This window comes from Lepidochelys olivacea, assembly GCF_965140295.1.
Source record: "Lepidochelys olivacea isolate rLepOli2 genome assembly, chromosome: 7".
In the NCBI taxonomy this organism is placed as follows: Eukaryota; Metazoa; Chordata; order Testudines; family Cheloniidae; genus Lepidochelys; species Lepidochelys olivacea.
The window spans coordinates 18,894,080-18,917,192 of NC_140417.1; the positions used below are offsets into that span (position 1 = coordinate 18,894,080).

The following is a 23,113-nucleotide window of genomic DNA, read 5'->3' on the forward strand; positions in this document are numbered from 1 at the left end:
AATTGACTAGAGAGGTTAGCATGCAGGACTATTGTACTGGGAAAAAAAGTTTAAAATCTAGTTCTGTAAATCCGACAAATACTCAATAAAGCAATGTATTGTCTTCATAAAAATGTAAAAACCTGCTATAATGCTGAATATTGAAAGAAACTCGCCACTCTCATCCATCTCTGAACTGATTTAATCACCGAGGTGACTAACGGTAGCAGGATGCTCACATGGCTCTGATGGAGGTTTACAATCTCCCTACCTCTAACTACTATTGTGGCGGACACTATCACTAGGAAGGAATTTAGCCTTCCTGTTTGTCTGATGGGGGCAGGATATTCATTTAAGATTTTTTTTAATGATATGGATAATCCTAAACTGTTGCCCCTCAGATTGGCAGCTTCTTCTCAGACTTGACTATTAGCATGTCTTCAAAGCCCATCTTTTTGTAATGCTTAGCACTAGCACCGCACTTTTAACTCTACATCTCCAAACGCTACATGTAAGTGGGTTTCCATATCCATGCTTTGCTGATAGGGACACTGAGTCACAGAAGAATTAAGAGCGTAATTTGCACAACAGCTGGGGGTGCCCAAAACTTCTGAAAATCTGGCTCCGAAAAGGAAAGACTGCCACTGATTTCAACAGGCTTTCTGATCAGGCCGCAAAATAACTTATTGGATCCCCTTGGACAAGTCTACAGCAGACCTAGGGCGACAGCCTGGGGCCTTCTGACTCTCAGCTCATGTCCGAGCTCGGAGGGGCCCGGCCCGGAGCGCGGCTCGGCGAGGAAGTATCCCTCGGGAACCAGCTCTATCTCCTGCCGATCTGCTCGATTAGACCCCAAAGCCACGTCTGCCGTGAGCCCTACAACGCCAAGACGAGCCGGCCGGGCACGCTCAGGAGGAAACACCCCTCAAGCCTGGTGGGCCGCCTAGTTCCCATAGCAACAGTCCACCGCCGAGTACTGCGCATGAGCGAGAAACTAGGCGCCTGCGTCGCACGCACTCACGTCAAGACCTCGGGGAAGAAGAGGGGGCCCGACCCGGAAGTGCTTGGCAGCGCTTGACTTCCCGGAACCGGAAGTAGCGTTGCAGGCGTGCGTGGTAGTGCCTGTTGGCGCCGGTAACTAAGACGTGCGGTGCCTGGAGACCGGTGTCTGTGTATCCCCCTCCAGCGTTGGGGCGGCCAGAGCTGCGTCCTTGGCAGGCAGCTCGGCCGGGGGGGGGGGGGTCCAGGAGAGCAGCGTCCCCTGGGAGCGGGTTGGGGGTGAGCGGCCGTAGGGAAAGTGGGGAGCCCCCAGGAGACTCGGCGAAGCCGTGTCCACCCCGGCCTCTGAGGTGAAGTCTCTGCTGGGGGCCACCCGCCAGCCCGCGCTGCCCTGAGCCCCGTGGGGTGGGAAAGGCGGGAGCGCGTCCCGCCCCCTCCCCAACTAGCGCGGTAGGTGGGTGGGTTCGCTGTGGCAAAGCGGGAGCTAGGTGGCGGGGAGATCCCCCAGCTGCTCGGGCAGCATTGCCCTCAACAAGCTGCTTCAAAGAGCGCTGGCTAGTGGTAGGAGTGTTCCCCTCGCATGGTGAAGGCTCAAAATACATAGGGTTTGACATCTCGGTGACCTGGCTTGATCCACACTGGTCTTTATTCGGCGCCTCCTCGCTCAGATGAATAGCATTAAAAGTTGACTCCTGTATGCCATGCTTAGGCCATGTTTTTCTTTGCAGAAGTGCTACTGCCACTACCTTACAATCCTTCGGTACATAATAGACCTGCACGGGGGTCTGAAGTGCTGTAAAAATGTCAGATATTGAAGAGGCTTCTGCCACCTTAGCTGAAGTGAACCTCGATAACACCCCTAAACCTTTAACTGAAAACTTAGAAAGTGATCCCAGCTCAAGCCTGAAAGATATCGTGGTCACGATTGGAGCTACTGTACCAACAGGCTTTGAGTTGACAGCAGCAGATGAAGTGAAAGAGAAATTAGGATCACAGTCCAGAATAAGCAAGGACCGAGGGAAAATCTATTTTGAAATTTCAGTAGAGAAACTTTCACAGGTTTGCATGTTTTGTTCCTTGGGTCATTTTTCTAGTTTAGGAGTTTATTAGTATTCCTTTCTTTCTCTTTTATCCTGGGCTTGACCTTCTGTCCCCCCTAAAATACACATTTCTCCTTTAATGTACAGGACAGTTCTAAATGATCAATTAGTGATTTTCTATATATGGATTGAGTATTATGAATGTTAAACATTGAGTGTTCATTCTTCAGAAGTAGTGCTGGGTTCATTTCTAATGTTATGATCCTGTTAAGTTAATGATATATAATGCTTTTTATCGTGAAGGACTAATTCTGTGCGTTCAGCAACTATTTCACCTGCAGCTGAAATACAGCCACCCCTGGACTCAAACATGACTGCTATTAAACTGCAAAACTACACAACTTGTAGAATTTTTTAAAGATCTCATAGATATCCTATTCTTTTTATTCCCTTGACCTTTGTGACTAAACATGAAAAGAATTTTTAAAAATATAAATAGTTTAAGTTCCCCCTCATTATCAAAACATTCTAGTATTAAAATCTACCACTTAATATATATTTGAATACAAATTATTTAAAAACCCTTCCCTCCTTTACTTACATTTCAAGAACTAAGTTCAGATTTTTTTCTTCGACAACAGTAAATTAAGTCAGATGCAAATAACCTGAAACTGTGCAAGGAGTTTTTCTCCCCATTCTACCTTATGTCTTTGTGATGATCACAGGTGGTGCTGAAAAGGAGCTATGTGCACACAAACAATAGTAGTGGGAAAGAATTTACAGAAACTAGAAATATTTTTAGTTTTTACAATATTAAAGCATCAAATAAATATTCAGCCTCAAAATAGTTGCACTGCTGTACCTTAAGTCTAGATGTAACCAGACCAAGTTTTAATTACAGACATTTACCTATGGCTAGTAACATTACCATTGTTCGTAATTTATTTTAGGTTCATCGTTTAAGATCTGTGGATAATTTATTTGTTGTTGTTCAGGAGTTTACAGATTATCAGTTTAAAGAAACTAAGGTAAGGTATCTCTGTACCCAAATCTTCAGATAGGTGTGATTTTTTTTTAAATAAATGAAAATAAAAAATAAACATTGAATTCCTCATTTAAAAAAATTTTCTAATGTAAGAGTAGATTTAGAATTATTAGTCTTGGGGGAAGGGATTGTTTTAAGGGATTGTTTTTTATTTTGTGTGCCATACACTTTCCAGGTTCCTCTTAAATGTTTGTTCAAGTGAAAGAACCACCAGGTAGTCTAGCACTATTCCATATTAGTTGCATATTTTGCTCAGGCAAAGTCCAGGATTGGAGTAGATGGGGTGTTGCGGGTCAGATTGAGGTGCATTATCAAAATTGACAGTCCTTTAAATAATGACTTCTTAGTCCTTTAAATAATAATCATATGCATTCCTTATATAGCACTTTTCGTCAGTAAATCTCAAAGTGCTTTACAGAAGGAGGTAAGTATCATTATCCCCTTTTTACAGATGAGGAAACTGAGGCGGGGAGTGGGATATGACTTATCCAAGGTCACCCAGTAGTAAATGAAAGTTGCCTATAAAATTTGCCAAAACACATTATTGAATATTCTGGTGATCCTGTGATCTTTTACAGGAAGATACTCTAAAGGATTTGGAGGACCTGGCTAAAAAACTGCCCTGGATTGACCCTTTGAAAGTATGGAAGTTAAATACCAACCTCAAGAAGAGAAAGACAAAACATAAAAAACAAAATCAACAGAGTAGTGCAAGCAAAGAAAAGCTGAATGATGATGGAGGAAAGGACAGAGCAAATCAAAAAGATGCTGATAAAGAGTTGCTTGACCATGCACAAAATACCCCAGGCTTGAAATCTGCTGAACAGAATGCAGAAGAGACACAGGAAATGATCCTAGCAGATGACCAATCAGATGGCAAAGATGAATTCCTGAATATAACTGGAAATGAAAACCAAGCTGGCGACTGCAAGAAAGGTGAAGCAGAAGATCAGGTGCTGAAATTCCGTGTTACATGCAATAGAGCAGGTGACAAACATAGTTTTACATCGAATGATGCAGCAAGAGACTTTGGTGGAGCTGTGCAAGATTACTTCCAGTGGAAGGCTGACATGACCAACTTTGATGTGGAGGTACAATGCACCAGTATTTTTCAATAATATTCACATATATTTACACCTATACATGAGTTGCTGCTTTACTTCAGAACCTTCATGTATCTTTGCTTAAGCCAATATGTTTATATGTCACTACCACTCCAGGGGAAAAAGTTGTTTCATAGTAGAAGCAATGACATAATTTTATTCTAAGAAATCAAATTTAACTTAATTTCTGTGACTTTCAAGTTTAAGGGGCTTGTGTGTATTTTTTAATCTCTTGTAATTAGCACCTGTGATACTTCATACTTGATCACAGTATATAAGTACCCACATAGATAACATAAATTTGATAGTGGGCTCTTTAATCTACCAGGCAAAGGTATAACAAGATCCAATAGCTGGAAGTTGAAGCTAGGTAAATTCAGACTGAAATAAGGTGTAAATTTTTAATAGCCTAATTAACCATTGTACCAATTAACCAATTTATAAGGATTGCAGTGTGTTCTCTATCACTGGCAATTTTTAAATCAAAATAGGATGTTTTTCTAAAAGAGATGCTCTAATTCAAACAGGAATTAATTCAAGGAAGTCCTGTGGCCTGTGTTAGCAGGAGAGCAGTCTAGATGATCACAGTGGTCCTTTCTGGCCTTAGAATCTATTAATCATATGTGTATGCACCAGCTGAACCGGAAAAAATATTCATATCAGGGACTGAGTAGTTATTGTCAACTTGTGGTTTCTCATTATGGAAAGTTGGAGACTTGAAAATTAGGTTCAATCTTAAATGAACATTTTTTGTGTGTATGGGGCAGAGGGAGGGAGAGAGAGACCTGAAATGAAGCATTTATGTTGGCTCAGTAGCCTTGAATACAGTTCTCAGTGTTCCCTACGGGTTAGGGTACAATACTGGGAACCAGGAGAACTGCTTTTTATTGTTGTTTTGCCACTGATACCCAGTATCTGCTTCATATCCTCATTTTACAAATGAGAAAAATACTTACTTCAAAAAGAAAAGGAGTACTTGTGGCACCTTAGAGACTAGTCTCTAAGGTGCCACAAGTACTCCTTTTCCTTTTGTGGATACAGACTAACACGGCTGCTACTCTGAAACCTTACTTACTTCAGAGGAGCATTTAGCTCAATGTTGAGTGCTCTGCAATCTTGGATTAAAAATAAACTATGTATGTGCAAAAATAATGAGCTTTAGACAGACCCCAAAATATTAATGAACTTGAACATTCACATAGCACTTTCTTCCTAGATCTCAAAACTCTTCATAAACATTACTACTTGTAAAGAATCCTGTAAGACTCAAGCATAGTGTAAATATTTAAGTACACTATTTAAAATTTGTTACTCCTACATAGTAGTTAATTTTATCCTAGGTTCTCTTGAACATTCACAATAATGAAGTAGTGGTGGGCATTGCATTAACTGAAGAGAGTCTTCACAGAAGAAATATTACACATTTTGGACCCACAACTCTTCGATCCACCCTTGCTTATGGTATGCTAAGGTCAGTGCAGTCATTTAGTTGTATATTTTTCATTGTTATGTAATTTTGTTCTAGAAACTAAGCTCCTTGATTCTTTTCTGAAAAGTCCTTCTTAGTTACAAACAGACAGAGCTCAAACAAACATCGTGAACGTTTTGCAGCCCAGGAAAAGTGTGCTGTGACTATAGCCTATGCTCATAACACTTGTTATTGGCATCCTTCAACATATTTTAACATGTCACTGTATATAAAGTTAAACAAATATTGTTTTCAAGTGATTTCAAGATTTCCTTACTTTGTGGGAATAGAATAATTTGAAGAATTTAAATAGTTCTCCAGTTTACCTTGTCTGTAGAAACTTTTGCATCTGCTAAAACTTTCCTTTAATATAGTTTCTTCTGTTCTTCAGGCTCTGTGATCCTCAGCCAACTGACATTATAATTGATCCAATGAGTGGAACTGGAGCTATACCAATAGAGGTAATCCTTCTTTTGGTCTTTATTTAAATTAGGAAAGGGGCCTAAACAGTGACATAACTGAATCCTGTGTATTTTAAATGAGTCAGATACAAGCTTACTGATATTCAGCAAGTGAAGCAGCCAAACATCAAAGATCTCGACTTTCAAACAACTACAAATAATATACTTACCCTTAGTGGCTTCACCTTCCTCATGCAAGCTGCAGAGGGAATTAACTAAATTCCAGAGTATTGTTAGGTCATTGAAAATGACTAATATATGAAATAGATATATTGCAAGGAATATTGAAGCTGAAAGTTGTCTGTTACGGGTTTATTCTGTCATTTACAGGTAGGTTACTGTTTTCTTTGGGTCTTTTTAATTCACCAATTCCAGCATAACAGATTTTATCAATTTTTTTTTCCATTTTCAGGGGGCTACGGAGTGGCCTAGCTGTTATCATATTGCAGGTGATAACAATCCACAGGCTGTGAAAAGAGCAGCAAATAACATCTGCTCTTTGTTGAAGAAAAATCAGAATAAAGAAAGGTAAGAGAAGTGTACGTGGATTTGTGGCACAGCTGTTTGTATAAAGAAATCCCTTTCTCATGGATTTGTTTCATTTTGTTTTTAATATATTCCTGTTTGACATAATACCATGGGTATTTTTTATTTGAAAACCTTTTTGAAGTAAATCATGCCTGATATTGAATGCCTTTATTTGCAGTGGTACTTCCTGGGGCATACCCATAGATACCATTCAGTGGGATATCTGCAATCTCCCCTTGAGGACCAGCTCTGTGGATGTTATTGTAACAGACATGCCATTTGGAAAGAGGTGCAAATCATTATTTTGAAATAGTTTTTAAGGTTACTGTATTTGACTGAACCATGTAGCAGTATTTCCTGTTGCTACTACCACTAAAGGTCTGCTAGAATTTCTAGAGTCTCTGACTCTGCCATAATTCTTGTCAGTACTTTTATAGCCTTCATCTTCAAAACACTTCACAAATTCTGAAAATTCACTCTGGTTTGAAACATGGTATACAATGTTTAATCCAAGCATTTCTAATTTTCAAGCTAATCAGTGTAGCAATTTTAAACTATAGATTATAAAAGCTTCTGCCAGTTTCATGGTGGCTTTTCTAAATGCTTTTATATCGTGTTTTTGGAGGGTTTCATAGAATACCTTGACTCATAATAAATATATTCAGTAAACATTGATAAAAGCCCTTATTTCATTCAAGTGCATACAGTTACAAGACATTCAGAATCACATTTTGATTTCAAATAACTTATTGGAAACTTCCATGAAATAGCAGCAACTAATGTATTGCAGTGATTTGTCTGAGAGCCAGACCTGCTTATTAATTCAGGAACCTAGATTTGGGAGGAGGGGTTCGGGTGGAGAGAAGATTGCAAGTCATTTGTAGTTGCTAGATGTAACTTAACCATGTTACTATTGCTGTAACTTTTAGTGTACTTACTACTGGAAAAAGCATGTGGGTGTTTTTTCTATGAGGTAACTTAATTACTTGATTAACTGATGGAGTGGAGCATTAGTAAGACGTCCTTTTATTGGAAGTAAAGGTGGAAAGGAAAAGGAAAAAAATATCAAACTAAGCCCTGCAAGAAAGACTAACTGAAAAGGAATTGTTTTCAACTGCTCTGCTCACTGTACAAGTCTAAATTTTCATCCTAGGATAGGATCTAAAAAGAAGAACTGGGATCTCTATCCAGCTTGCCTTATGGAGATGAGTCGCATCTGCAGGCCTGGGACAGGCAGAGCTGTGCTACTTACCCAAGACAGGAAATGTTTTGCCAAGGTATAGAATCAGATTGTTCTTAGGCATTTCTTTTAGTGATTTTTTTTACTCTTATAAACACCCTCAAAGACAGAAAAGTCAACTTACGCATCAGGCCTAAAACTGTATTCAAAATGAATGGATATTCAAATTTAAAATGTTCTTTCTGAACTAGATACTAGATTCTCTTCTGCAGTAAAGTTACCTTACAGATTTCACCTCCCTTTCTAAGGAATATATTTCTGCTGTTTAAGTTTTAGAAGTGATTAGACCTAAATTACAAGGATGAACTTAATTAAAAAAAAAATGTAAAATTCATGCTTCTGACAATATATTATCTGTATATTTATCCACCATGTCATCCAAGTCAAATTGAATCATTACTACAAATTTAGAGAAATTTACCTTTCAAATTGGACTTCCTTGTCTTTCAAATTTCTAGGCATATTACAAAAACTAAAAGCACACACATGCTAACTGAAACATCTTCAGACACTCTTAGGAAAAAAATACACCCCAACATCTCCCAGCTCCCTTCAAAAAATCAGCCCAACTCCACAACAGACTGATTCTCTTCATATGTCCTTTGCTCCTCCCACTCTAAAAGCCTAGGAAAACTGAATTACTAAAACATAACATATGGCACACTGTTCAAAGGTCAGAAAAGAAATTTAAGTACAACTACTTATACATTCAGGATCCCCAAGCGTTTGACCTGTACATCCCAAAAGTGAAGGATCAGTGTGTGTATTCTCAGTATAATAAATTTACCCACAAAATGATAAGAACATTAAGGTAGCAGAGTCAAGCACTTAAGTTAGGAAATATGAGAATTAAAATTGCTTGTGCAACCCCCTTGCATATATGCATTATGATAATCTTGATGCGCATCATATAGGAAGTCCATGGCAGAGCCAGGAATAGAACACAGCTTTCCTAGACCTGTATCTTAAAGATAAGAAAACTTGCTTTCTTTTTTTGCATGCTTCTACCTAATTCACTGTCCATGCTGTGTACAGAAGGAGGCAGGGGTCTGCACAAAAATAGTATGTGATCATATCAGAGTATCAGTGCACACACCCAAGGTAGTGAATGAAGGTTGCATGAGCAACTTTAATTCTAGCATTTCCTAATTTTGCAACATGAATATTCTTTTACATTTCAAGTTCCTGCTCCAATGCATGGAAGTGCTAAAAGAAATGTTTGGGAGTTTTTTTTTTTTTTAAACATTGGTGCAGCTACCACTTCCCCAACCTCATTCTTGGAAATGGCAGAACAATTTTCACTGAAGCTTTCTTTAAAAAAAAAATCACTTAAGAGTGAAAACTTCCTGGAAAATTTCAGCTTTGAATGATTAAAGTTTGGCAAAAATTAGTCTCTGAACAGAGGCTCATAATGGAAATTGTTAGGCAACCTTATTCATAGGCTTCAGCTCCACTTATACTAATTTTCACTTTTTTTTGTGTGTGCATTGTAGGCCTTGTCAAAAATGGGACACTTGTGGCAAAAGGGTCATACAGTCTGGGTGAACGTAGGGGGACTTCATGCTGCAGTTTATCTTCTGAAACGTACCTTGGAAAGAGCAGGAGAGAAACGATCATACTGGTAACCCACCTGTCAGCAAACATACCAGGCAGCATCCACTTGCCGGAATTTCTTGGAAAGCTGTTTGCTAGAGTATATGCCTTAGATTTCAGGTCTGCCAATTCCTAAGATCTTGTAAGGAAAGGAATGTGTTTAAAAAAAAAATGTGCACATACATTCTGTTAAGAGAATACTGGTCCAGGGATCAGCTTGAAAAGCGTCATTTCCACTGTGTACTCTGGAACCTTTTTATTTGAAACCAAAGTAGAAAAAAGGCAAAATCCACCAACAGAATTACGAACTTTTTCCTGTGCGTATGAATCTGCTTTACCATGTTTGTGGTGTTCTTCACTTGAATGTACATGTTTTCATGTTCACCAGGGAACTAGCAGGGTAACTTCTCAAAATGGTAGAATTTGTGTGAAGATCTTAAGCTGCTGATGTACAAGACTCCTGAAGGCTGTCTTTAGTTTGAGGGCTTTTTTGGTAATAGTGTTGCTTTATGGAAGGATTTTTTTCCAATGGAGAGAGATCTCCTTTTTGTTTCATTAGTTAATATCATTGCCAAAATGTAAGAAGACTAACACAAAGTAGTGCCTCCATTTATGTTTTGTTAGAAATGGCATCTGCTTTGCAGTACAGTACCTTGATACTGCTGTCCCTGTTCTCACCTGCTACCTCAACTAAGTGCTAATTCAATAAATGTTTACGTATTATGTATCCCTACTGTAGATGGGGTGGAGAAATGTAAAAAAGGGCCTTAGCAAAGTGTTTAATTTAAAAAATTGTGAAATACTGTAGCACTCTCTTCATATACTACTGCATATTTCTTATGTTTGGGTGGACAGATTTAGACTAGAACATGACGGCTGAGATACATTTTAATTCAACGGGCTCACTAGGAGATGCTTTTGCTGTGCTACCACCTCAACTGGAATGAATGCAAGCTGTAAAAGTGATTTTTTGTCCCTACTGTAAACGTACAATAAGTGGCTTCTCAAGTTTGCCATCCCTCTTGTACTGGGGTAAAAATGATAGTAACAGTTTGTCAATCATCATCTTCAAAGAGTTATGCCATCCGTCGCTCTTGAAAGTGTTTAAGGGTGGAAGAGTAAATATTAAAGTTCTAGATGTTTTGGATAAGAGTTGGGTTCTTTAGGATTTTTCTGTCTTAGTTACATTCATTCCCCATTTCTTGTTCTGCAGTAGACTTTCATGCAGCCCTTAATACCTACTGAACAAGACTCTTCATATAGGAAATAAAGCACCACCATTACAATTCTAATAAAAAGGGTATTCTGTCCCTCTATAATGCTTTTGCTCTTACAAGCACGTTTGTCCCCCATGTGACCATGGCAAGGTATCATTCAGCCACAGTTCATGGATGTTTTGTTGTTCCTCAAAAGTTTCTTGTTGCACTGAGCTTTTACTTTATGATTTTACCTGAATATAATAAAGTCTTAACATAGATTAGCTTGCATTTGTTGTGATTTTATTTGCTATCATTAGCTGTAACAAAGAACAAGCTTAAAGTAACTTTAAATATTTCAAATGTAGAAGCAGCATTATCAGTTTTCTTAACAGAAGATTCAAATAAAATCAGTAACATGCCACTCATCCCTTCTCTCCTAGACTGAACCATCAAGTAAGGATATTTTCTTGAAATTATGCACTCTAATACCACAGGAGGAAAGCAGTCGTAACAGATTTGAGTCCAAGGATAGAAAACAGGCATTTTACAATATTTTAAATACATAATTATAAAAACAGTTGCCAACGAAAGTGAATGTTTGTTTTAAGTAAACAAGTAACTGGAGGTCAGAATATACTTCTGATTCAATTAAATTACATACACTAACGCATGATTTTGACATGTTTGAAAATGTAAAACAATCAGCTAACAGTAAAAGAAATAAGGTACAACTGAAAAGGTTAATTAAGGCAGTTTATTTTAAAGGTAAAACCCAGGGTGGTGACAACACGATAGCAGCTTCTTCACTGTTTCTTCCAAGGCTGTCAGCCTGTTTGTTCATATAGACTACAGAATTCTACAACCTCGGATTCAACTTCAAAGTGTTTAAAATAGTATTCTTCTGCTTTTCACTACAGCAAATTCTGCATTTTTCATGCACTATTTTTTCCAGCAGCAAATATTCTGACCCTTTCCTGTAGGGTTTTTTCCTGATTTCTCTCCCCAATGGAGTAGCAGCCTTTTTGTACAAGGGATACCACACAAGTCTAAGGCCTGGTCTACGCTACGGCGTTAGGTCAAATTTAGCCACGTTAGGTAGATTTAAAAATGACTGTGTCCACACAATCAACCCCGCTCTGTCGACCTAAAGGGCTCTTAAATCAACTTCTGTACTCCTCCCCGATGAGGGGAGTAGCACTAAAATCAAACTTGCTGGGTCGAATTTGGGGTAGTGTGGACGCAAATCAACGGTATTGGCCTGCAGGAACTATCCCAGAGTGCTCCATTGTGACTGCTCTGGGCAGCACTTTGAACTCTGATGCACTAGCCAGGTACACAGGAAAAGCCCTGGGAACTTTTGAATTTCATTTCCTGTTTGGTCAACGTGGCAACTCAGCAGCACTGGTGATCATGCAGTCCCCCCAGAATTGTAGAATGTTTCTATGCTTCCCCTATCATCTCCGTCCCTGAGGTTATCGCAGATTAGAAGGCAAAAAAAACCACACTCATGATGACATGTTTTCCTAGCTTATGCAGTCCTCCCGCACTGATGGGGCACAGCTTAATGCATGGAGGCATTCAGGGGCAGAGGCCAGGAAAGAATTAAGTGAGCATGAAGAGCAGACACAGGATGCGATGCTGAGGCTAATGGGGGAGCAAATGGACATGATGATGCACCTGTTGAAGCTGCAGGAAAGCCAACAAGAGCACAGACCCCCACTGCATCCACTGTATAACCGCCTACCCTCCTCCTCATGTTCCATAGCCTCCTCACCCAGATGCCCAAGAACGTGGAGGAGGCTCCAGGCACCCAGCCACTCCATTCCAGAGGATGGCCCAAGCAACAGAAAGCTGTCATTCAAACAGTTTGATTTTTAGTGTGGCTACAATAAGCCATGTGGCCTCGTCCTTCCCTCCTCCCTCACCCCATCCAGGCTACCCTGTCAGTTATCTTTTTTTTTTTTTAATTAATAAAGAAAGAATGCATGGTTTCAAAACAATAGTTACTTTATTTCAAAGGGGGGAGGGTGGTTGGCTTACAGGGAATTAAGATCAGCAAAGGGGGCAGGTTTGCATCAAGGAGAAACACACACAACTGTCACACCAAAGCCTGGCCAGTCATGAAACTGGTTTTCAAAGCCTCTGATGAACAGCACACCTTGCTGTGCTCTTCTAATCGTCCTGGTGTCTGGCTGCTCAAAATCGGACACCAGGCGATTTGCCTCAACCTCCCACCCCGCCATAAACATCTCCCCCTTACTCTCACAGATATTATGGAGCAAGCAGCAATAACAATGGGAAGTTGGTTGCGTTGAGGTCGGACCTAGTCAGCAAACAGTGCCAGCGAGCTTTTAAATGTCCAAAGGCGCATTCTACCACCATTCTGCACTTGCTCAGCCTATAGTTGAACTGCTGCTTACTACTGTCCAGACTTCATGAGCCATGGGAGCAAGGGGCAGGCTGGGGTAGGTGCAACCGCGCGATGCTCTCAGCTGGGAGAGCAGTCTGAGGCATAAGCCTCCAGCTCGCATGATATTCCAGGCAGGACTGAATCTCCATGAGAAGAAACTTTAAAGAAGAGAATGACCTGGAGTCTCGGGCTCCCTTTTGATGCTCTAAGAGGAGGATAGCCAGGTCTGTCCAGGCGCCCCGATCAACCTCACTGAGGTCTGCCATGAGCACCCAGGAGGCGTATGATGGTTATCAGTCCTACTGCACCGTCTACCGTGAAGGCAACGACCTGCTGCTGTGTAGCAATGCATTATCGCGTCTGCCAGCAGCACCCAGGAGATATACGGTGACAGTGAGCTGAGCGGGCTCCATGCTTGCCATGGTATGGTGTCTGCATGGGTAACCCAGAAAAAAAGGCGCAAAACAATTGTCTGCTGTTGCTTTCACCGGGGGGGGGAGGGGCACTTGACAACATGTACCCAAAACCACCCGTGACAATGTTTTTGCCCGATCAGGCAGTAGGAGCTTAATCCAGAATTCCAATAGGCAGCGGAGACTGCGGGAACTGTGGGATAGCTACCCACAGTGCACCGCTCTGTAAGTCAATGATAGCCACGGTAGTGAGGATGCACTCCACCGACTTAATGTGCTTAGTGGGAACATACGCAATCGACTGTATAAAATTGGTTTCTAACAATCGACTTCTATAAAATCAACCTAATTTCGTAGTGTAGACAAGGCCTAACTCCGCTATTGTTAGCATCAGCAAGAAGCAGTGTCATTTTAATCCAATCAATCATACTGAAATGCGTACCATCAGTAGATAATAGCTGCTATGATACTCCCAGCCAGGGGGTATTAATTATCTAGAAGAAACTTACTTCATGCTCCTTCACTTGTTGATAGGAGTTGGGTAGAAGAATGGTACAGATACCAATGGAGCGTGTGTACCAATCATTCAAAACCAGATGTCTGTCATAGAGGGAGTTAACATGAAGGAAAGAGTGTTTTTAATGATTTAAGAAATACAGGGAAAAACAGTTCCCTGAAAGTTTTCACCATTGTAGCCTACCCTAAAAATGAAGAAACTACAGGCCTGATTTAATACCGCCATCTTTCACAAGATTTTGTGGTCTGGAGATGGACCTTTTAGCCGCTTTAGTGGGTAGTGACCTGTACCTTATAGCTTCACTGTTGACAGAAATTTGTGCACACGTCAGTTCTTACACCATGTGTAAAGCCCTTTACTCATATAGGAATGCTGAAGCAGTTTGCGTTTCAATTCAATCTGTTGAACTGTGCTCTTTAAAGCTGCTTTGCGAAAAATTTGCCATTGTATCTCCTGCTGCAGCTGTTCCTTTAGCTCTGCCTCACTGGGATAGGAATGTTCCTGTGGCAAAGACATTAGGCCCTAATCAAAATCTCTCAAGCAGAATGCGTGGTGAAAACCTCCTCCCCATCTTCCTTTATGAAAAGGATTCATTTCCATTAAAATGAGTGTATAGTGAAAAAATGCATAAGAATTCACTGTATTTTTTGTTGAATTTAGATGAGACTTTGTGACTTGTAGTTGCTTGTCAGAAGCCAAACTTTAGAAGTCAAAACACTTATGAAAAACATTAAATATTCCATTAATGCATATTTCAATCTACATGTTTGATTGTAACAGTTATTTGTGTTGTTAGCTACATAAGTTATCCAATCAGGGTACCAAAAACAAGCCCACAAGACTTGCTAACCACCAGCAAGTTTGAATGTTTGTCATGAGCTAGTCCTACAGCAAAAACATTGCAGAAATTTGAACTTCAAATAGACAAAATTCACTAAATATGTAAACAGAATATTCAGTCATCTAATTTTTTCCATTATAAATTTATATGCTGAAGGATCTATAAAGAAGGTAAAGTTTTGCTCTGAAACACTTTCCCTCAGTGAAACATTACAAGTTCTTAAATATATAAAGCCCTATATAGATTTTGTATTTTACTATCACTTACTTAGTTTTGGCTGTTTTGGAATCAGCTACTGCAACTTCATAGCTTTTGGAAAATGCACATTTTAACCTCGTGCACATTCAAGATGCTTAAATATTCTATTTATATAGAGCACCTTTCATCTGAAAGCTTTTACAAATCATATATTACAGCTGAGTGTACTGCTCCCATAAGAAATGCTGCAGATCATATTGTACTACACTAGCAGGAGGGGAAATATGGTCAAGGACAAAGGAGAAAACTCAAGATGTCATTCTATATAAATTCTTATACCATGCTGTTCACCATAATATCTGAGCACCTTCCAGTAGTACATTAAGCAACATGACTAACATCTATCATGTCCGCTCATCCTCCCAGGTGGAGAACCACGTGCACGTGGAGTGTTTTGGTTTGGTTTATTGGGGAGGTAAGTTGTGCCATGGGATCTCTAATGTTAACAGACAGCAGATAGTGATCTGTTTTAAACAGGATACTTCATGGAATCAGTTTATCCACCACAGAACAAATGAAAAGGTTTGTTGACTATGCTTTCTCTTGACATTTTAAAACCTGAGCTTTAGACTACATTGCCACTCACTTAGATTTAAAAGATCAAGTGACTGAAGTGCTGTTAAAGACCGAAACAGAAATCTACCTTTAAACAAAGATAAACAAAACACCTAAAGATATATTTACAATCCCTCAGAGAGTTGCTCAATGTCTAACACCGGTTTGACTAGATCTTATTTCCAATCCACAATGAAGTATTAGCCGATTTTCTAAAACAGACGACCGTGCAACTTGCACAAGGAACAGCTGCAGTGAGTGCTAAATGAGCACCACAACTGCTGGGACAACATTTTCAAAATCAGGTGCCCAAAGAGTCTCCTGAATCCATATTCAGGTGCCTAACTAAGTGGGATGATTTTCAGAGGTGCTGTGTATCCTGCAGCTCCCAGTGAAGGCACCCATTTTTTAAAAGGCTACAGAGTTAAAAAAATAGTGGGCACCCTCCCTGGTAGCTGCAGAAAGGAAGAATGACCTGGTGGTTAGGGCACTAGCCTTGGAGTTAGGAGACCTGGGTTCCAGTCCCTGCTTCACCACAGACTTACTGTGTGACCTAGGGCAAGTCACTTAGCCTCTCTGTGCCTCAGTTCCCCATCAGTAAAAGGGGCATAACAGCATTTCCCTTCCTCAGAGGGCTATTACAAGGGTAATATATATTAAAGATTCGGGGGTTTCCTGATACTATGGTATTGGGGGACCATATAAATACCTAAGATAGGGCAGATAGATTACATGAAAAAAACATTTTATACTAAGAAAAACACCTCCAAAAAATGGAGAAATTGTCAATTGCACCCAGTTCTGCTACACAAGCAGATAGAATTATCATATGCATAAAGATTGTATCATAGCAATCGGCCTAACCTCTGAGTTTTTCCTTTTCATGTTAGTCTAGAAAAAAAATGGAATAAGTTATTCTTAATGACAGTAAGTTTAATTAAGATTTTGAATTCTGTAACCGAGAAAAAGATGACAAGGCCAAAACCCTGTTCTTAACTTAAAGGTTTGCCACAAACTGCTGCCCAAGCAACAGTTTAGTTTCACAAAAGTAGGTACAACTACCAGGTATAACACTGTGTGAATGAATGCTGCCAAAACCTGTGTCATTTTCCAGAAGCTTCCTGGAGCAACTGAAACAAATGTGGGCTAACGTCCATGTAACATTAGAGCCGGTCTGCTACCAAAATGCCTTGAAGATGGGAGGAAATTCCCAGGTTCTAAATTAGCCCAACATAGTTAGCTTTTCTCACACGCTCATGTTTATCAGGAAATTGCCATCAGCTCAAACACCCAGTGTTCTCCTTGAGTCTAAATCCAGACTGAGGCTCCTTGCATGCAGAATGTAAAACCATGTTCTTTTGTTACTACATTGTTGAAGTTAATAAAAGGAGGCTAACACCAGATATTGGCACGTCACAATAACCATCCACTTTTCATAACAAAACTAGGCAGGTTTCCATTTCCTCCTAAATGAAAACAGCCTTTGTGGAAGACTCATTTAAAAAGGAAAAACTCAAACCAGACCTGACTGCAGGTTACATAATGGAAGATGCTTACACTCTTTTTGACAATTCTTCAACAAAAAAACTTCAAAAAACAGACTTCAACGAGAAACTGCAGAACTGGAATTAATTTGCAAACTGGACAACATCAAATTAGGCCTGAATAAAGACTGGGAGTGGATGGGTCCCTCTACCGATACTCTCACCTTCTTGTCAACTGTTGGAAATCGGTGACGCCCACCTTGATTGCACTGGCCTCATTAGCACTGACCCCCTCACTTGGTAAGGCAACTCCCATCTTTTCAAGTACTATATATACACACACACACACTTTTTATTTTTTTATATATATATACACACACACACATACACACACCGCTTACTGTACTTTTCACTCCATGCATCTGATGAAGCGGATTTTAGCCCATGAAAGCTTATGCCCAAATGAATGTGTTAGTCTCTAAGGTGCCACAAGGACTCCTCGTTGATTTTGCTGATACAGACTAACATGGTTACCATTCTGAAACCTTACACTCTACAGTGCCCCATCCTTTGGATTTATTTTTATAGGACAAAACAATCTAGAGCTCATTATTTTGCTTACTCATTTAACAAGGCCATCCTCACCCTACTGTTGAAAATGCTATTAAACACTGTGTGCTTACAAATCAAGACTTTGGAAGTGACATTCCGTGCTGTGTTGCTAAGACTCCCAGAGCTCACAGCTCCGCTGCTCATGGGAGAGAAGGTTATGGTGGGTTTAAGCCACCTTTGCACCCTCTGGATCCTAGGCTGCAACAAGAGGCCTGTCTAGGTTATGGCATTCCACAGTGCTGCCCAGAATCTCTGTACTGGTTGGTGCTCTGGACCTCTAAGACAGCAGGACTAGCGAGGGGGTCCTCAGGAGGCAGCCTTATGCTGACTACCACAGTGCCTGTGGCAGGGGAATCCTTCCCCAGCTAGAAGCAGAACTTTTAGGGCCCCTCTTACCCAGCATAAAGGGATTGAAGGATTGGGGCAGGGTGACGAGGATCCCACCCTAGAAGAAAATTTTACTTGTGGTTTATGATAATGTTGATTGGCTGTTTCTTTGCTGCTATGCTCAAAGACTGTTAAATCAAGTAACTACTGCTATGTTCTGAATTACCTCTTTCTATCCCCTCAGATTTTTTGAAAGCACATTCATGATTTTAATGCCTAACATGATTCCACAACGTGTGCAATTGTGCAAACAGCACAAAGTATGGAGATGCAAAGCTAATCTAATTTAGTAAGGTTGGATAGTCATAAAAACAAACAAATGTGTACTTACTTTTTTTCGCAGCCTCTGCAGAAGATCTTTGGAGGCATGATGCAGGTAAAACTTCTTTGAGATCTTAAGACACTCAGCTCCATTGCTAACTACACACAAATTTGGCTGATCCTCAAAAAGAAAGTCTAACAGTCCCTTAAAGGTAAGAAAATTGAAATAAGCCAGACCTGTTAAAACCCACAATCCCAGCCTCTTGCCCCTATCCACTTTCAGCACAAGTCATGCTCATTACAATCAAATTCCCCTACCATTGCTGCAGTTCATCCTGATTACTGGTGGGCCATGTTGTCTTTTATCTGTAACAGTATTTTATTTATTATACTGCATTAGGAACCCAGGGGGCTTTGGCCAGAGCGGGTCAATATATTAATAAATGCATCGGGTGAAATTCAGGTCCCAATCATGTCAATGGGAGTTTTGTCACTGACTTCAATGGGGCCAGGATTTTATCCCTTAGGATCGTCTATCCTCCAAGACACGATGCAGTTGTCTATCCTGGTGAGAGCTTGTGTCACTTCTGCAGTGTGGTGTATACAGAAATATCATATAGAAGTGCATTCACTAGAACACACGTGTCTGAATGAACCGGGGAATCTGCCACCAGCTTAACATAATAAATCTTAGAAACACAGAAATCAGATATCTAGTGTTACCGAATCTGCTCCCAAGCAGTGAAAGACTATTCCCTACAATTGGTAGTGTTTTGTCAAGCTCAGTTTTAAATGTTGTAACAGTGCTATCTTGAATAAGAATTGAATTGCAATTATGTCACACCTACATAATTGGAGAAATAATTCAAGGGAAACATTTTTTGCCATTACTTTGACCCCATCTACACAACTATAATCTTGGACTGTCCAAAGTTCTAGTTCAATTACAGAAGCATAGTACCATCCACAATACAAATTTTAACTATGTTGTAACATGGTCAGGGAACAAACATGATGTAACCACAACCCCGACGCAGGTATATTTGGAGTAGACAGGCCTTTGTTAAAAATTACTTCGAAGAAAATGCGCCTTGACTAGAACCATATTCTGTAAACTTAAATCCTATTGGTAAGTGTCCCAGCTCAGAAGGATCAGAGATAAAATAAAGTAACAAGAAGATTTCCTAACATTTTGAAAGACTGATCAGGATGATTCAGAGAGTATATCTCTCTGATTGCAGCTCACGTAGACATACCTAAGCTAGCTTTAATTTTGTTATCTTGAGTATCAGAGCAGCGAATCTCTGGCAGCACATTGTGATTGCTGTAAACCATGAATGGACAAAAGGACACCAGTGAGTGTAAGCTGAGTCACATGCGTTTTTTAATGGCAGCCAAGAAGGAAGGCATTTTTCTTTCAGTATGGAATACTCACAAACACAGATCCCCGCGGCAAGGTGTCTAGGGCAATGATCACAGGAGTGTCTGTCCTGCTTGTCAATAAAGATTGGTGAACTGGTTAAAAAAAAACAGCAAGAAAAAATTAACTTATTTAATTATAATATGTATGTAAAAAAATCTGCATTTTTATCTTCTTCGGTTTTTAAACTATTTATTTACAATTAATGTAAATACATATAGATTATAGCACCTGTGCCAGCCTGACACTCAGCATCTTTCCACCTCCCCCAATGCTGGGGCTGAATTGGCCCCCACTGTAAATTAGAGTAATCATAAGGCTGCTTTAACTTGCAATGGCCGTGGAGCTTATTAGCTGTTAGGACAATGGCTAATCCCCAGGAAAATGTCACCTAGGAAATGGCTAATTTTCTAGGGTTTTAGGTGGTGCTGTGTCGGGGTTTAGGCCAGGATTCTAAAATGGAGCAAATCCCAATCTGCCCCCCCAGAGCAGGTCAAAACAACACTGGCTAAAATGCCAACAGCCTCCCTATAGTAGAGTTCTTACTGCTAAGGGGGGGAAAAAAGTCTAACACAGGTAAGGTCCAAGAGTTTCAGCCTAGCAGGACTGGAAAAGTGAAAAGTCCATTGGGTAGCAGTGAAGCACTTCCAAACATTCACTCTAAGAAGAGCCTCACTATAACCAGGTTCCCTATATGCAGGTACCACTGCATTGTGTATATATGCTCTTCTCTGATGTCTGCATGGGTGCAAAGGTAATGTAGTTAAAGTGGTACAATTTTTGTATGTAGACATGGCCTACATCGGTAAAGTGTGGATGCAGTTATATCAGTATAAAGGTGCTTATACCAGTATGGCTTATTCTCATGCAGGAAAGAAAATAAGCTTTATACTGGTACAACTGCATCCACACTAGGGGTTGCACCAGTAGAACTACTTCATTTAAAAAAAAATTAAAAATCACCACCCCCCTAACAAAAATAGTTATACTGATACAAAAATGGTACACAGACCATCCTTAGTATGGGAACTCAGATTGCTAGTGTTTACAAGCATACCTAGAGAAGAATTCAATGGCTTATCTAACAACCTTGCTGAATATCATTAGGGTGTTTTGTCATACTCACTGCCAGCTTCAGCTTGCATTATTCTGTTGGCGGGAGCTCTGTTGCTTAGGCAAGAGTCATCTTGAAAAATCTTCAGTACAGAACAACTTCCCTTTAAGTACATGAAAGGTAATTTAAAAATAACCATCACCCAACAGCACCTCCCCAGATCGTCAAGCTCCGTGCTGGCTTTGCAGATACTCACTTCTTTCACAATGTAAATCCATTCAGTCACATTACTGTTTCTCAGAATGACAGTTCCTCTTCTACAATAAAAACAGAAGGAAATTAACAGATATAGAAAAAGCATGAGATTCTTAAGATTTCTTGTAAGTGCCCAAATTAAGGCCATTTTCCATGAGCACTGCATACATTCCTATTAAAAAGTCCATCGAGTTTAATGTCATGTTTTAAAAGAGTTCTTACCTATTTCAGTAAGGCTGAAAGAATTTTTTAAAAATCTTCTTGTTTTTATGTCTTTTGTTTACTTTTTGTATTTCACTCATCTTAGTCTAGGGAGCTAGTTTGATCTGATTAACACGCATTTCAACAGGCTTTAGGATCAGGCTCTCAGAGAACATAGTTATTTCAGTTGACCCTTTAGATTTTGTAAAGCTTTTTTATTGTTAATTGTTTATTGTTAATGTTCAGCCTGAACTACCCAACAGCTGCAAATATTAAAGTATTTCCTTATTACTCCAAAACTACAATGCAGTCAGCAGACTCTGATGCTGTTCCTGAAGTGCTGCAGCTTTGTCAGGTTCAGCTGTAGTTTAGCCTTTATGGTGACTTAAGGGCGCTCTGCACAAGAAGCCAAAAGGGGATGAATTGAGCTTCCTTGTTGTAGGCCAGAGAGAGTACCCGTAACCTAGCTTGTTCTGGAAGTGGGGAGAGTCCTTCCCTGATCTGGAGGAGTCCAGTGAACACACATACTGGAGAATAAATGCATGACTCACTTTACATCACTTGTGCTACTGCTTTTGCCATGTCCATCTATTAAACTTGCCTGATAATATCAAATATTCCTGTGAGGGTGGCTGAGATTTCAGGGTCAGGTATTTGGAGGAATGAACTATTTTATTAAAATAATGCTTTTGAACTCTTTCACAAAGTATTCAGCATGGTTTGTACCTATGAAATGAGGAGCCAGCAAAATCAATTTTCCAATTTTATAAACAATTAACTAATATGCAGTTGGCAATTAACATTAAATCTCAGAGTTGTCAGGTCCAATGCAGGGTTTGATCCAATGCCCATTGAAGTCAACAGAAAGACTCACTGACTTCAGTGGTCATTTGATATGAACCTGTGACAGTCTGTATCCCTATGTCCACCCCTTTTTCAAGACTGTGATAAATTTTGTACAAACTGTGCCTTGTAAGTTGTTATCTGAAAATTCATGATTTACTGATCTTTATTGTCCTGTTAAAATGTGTGGCAATGTTGTATGTAAAGTTACAAGATTCTACTGTATGATGTTACTAAGACATATTCCAAATCTGGGGAAGTAGTCACAAACCAGTTCCTCAGACAAAAGGCTAACCAACGCCTGTGTCAGGTGTCAACAAAATCAAATGGACTATCACCTGTTTAAGCGGCCATTCTTTGGCAAGAAAAAAAGTGTAGTGAGGAATTTATATCTTTGCAAGGTTGAGGATGAGGTTCCCATCCTCACAGACTTTCTGTCTCCTGAACCCCAGCTGGAGACTATTCTCAAAGGAGAGGAAAAATTATAGAGAATGGAGAACAGAAGCCCCAAATCATCACTCCCTTCATTGCTACTCACAGCATCAACAATGTGTAAAGGACAAAGGAAGCATAATTGGACTGAGGAAGGATCCTGGCAGAAAGGAATTCAGCCAGTAAGATTTCTAAAACATGGTGAGAGACACTTTTGCTTTGAAATCATTTAGCTTGTTAAGTTAGGTACTAGTTGTGTTTTACCCTTTATTTCTTTGTAACCACTTCAGACTTATTTTTCATTACTTGTGATCACTTAAACAATCTTTCTGTTGTTAATAAACCTGTTTAATTGTTTTACTGAGATCAGTGTGCTTGGATTGAAGTGTTTGGGAAACTCCATTTGAGACAACAGGATGTGTGCATTTCATTTTCTTTTAATAAAATGACAGACTTTACATAAGCCTGTGTTGTCCAGGACAGGGCTGGGTAATACAAGATGCACATTTCTGGGG

General features: G+C 39.9%; 2 protein-coding genes across 4 annotated transcripts in view; one reads left to right on the top strand and one right to left on the bottom strand.

Annotated features, from left to right (window-relative positions):
- The first annotated feature begins 1,022 nt into the window (after positions 1-1,022).
- THUMPD3 (THUMP domain 3 tRNA guanosine methyltransferase) lies at positions 1,023-10,936 on the top strand. Of its 3 annotated transcripts, none has more exons than XM_084634579.1 (10): positions 1,023-1,113; positions 1,707-2,037; positions 2,969-3,046; positions 3,642-4,154; positions 5,507-5,637; positions 6,026-6,095; positions 6,508-6,623; positions 6,802-6,912; positions 7,777-7,900; positions 9,357-10,936. In XM_084634579.1, the coding sequence occupies exons 2-10, from the start codon at positions 1,780-1,782 to the stop codon at positions 9,486-9,488; spliced, it is 1,533 nt and encodes a 510-aa protein (XP_084490705.1). In that variant the 5' UTR covers positions 1,023-1,113; positions 1,707-1,779; the 3' UTR covers positions 9,489-10,936. The 3 variants fall into 3 exon arrangements, with proteins under 3 accessions (XP_084490705.1, XP_084490706.1, XP_084490704.1); XM_084634580.1 differs by lacking the exon at positions 1,023-1,113 and adding an exon at positions 1,264-1,328; XM_084634578.1 differs by lacking the exon at positions 1,023-1,113 and having other exon boundaries at positions 1,275-2,037.
- Positions 10,937-12,644: 1,708 nt separating this feature from the next.
- LOC311523965 (uncharacterized protein) overlaps positions 12,645-23,113 on the bottom strand; it is a 32,088-nt gene continuing 21,619 nt past the window's right edge. Inside the window, exons 11-15 of the mRNA XM_084634581.1 lie at positions 21,124-21,184; positions 20,940-21,030; positions 19,829-19,908; positions 18,464-18,598; positions 12,645-14,496 (exon numbers count right to left, since the gene is read on the bottom strand). Of these exons, the coding sequence (XP_084490707.1) occupies positions 14,323-14,496; positions 18,464-18,598; positions 19,829-19,908; positions 20,940-21,030; positions 21,124-21,184 (541 nt within the window). The 3' untranslated portion in view covers positions 12,645-14,322. The remainder of the gene's footprint in view (positions 14,497-18,463; positions 18,599-19,828; positions 19,909-20,939; positions 21,031-21,123; positions 21,185-23,113) is intronic.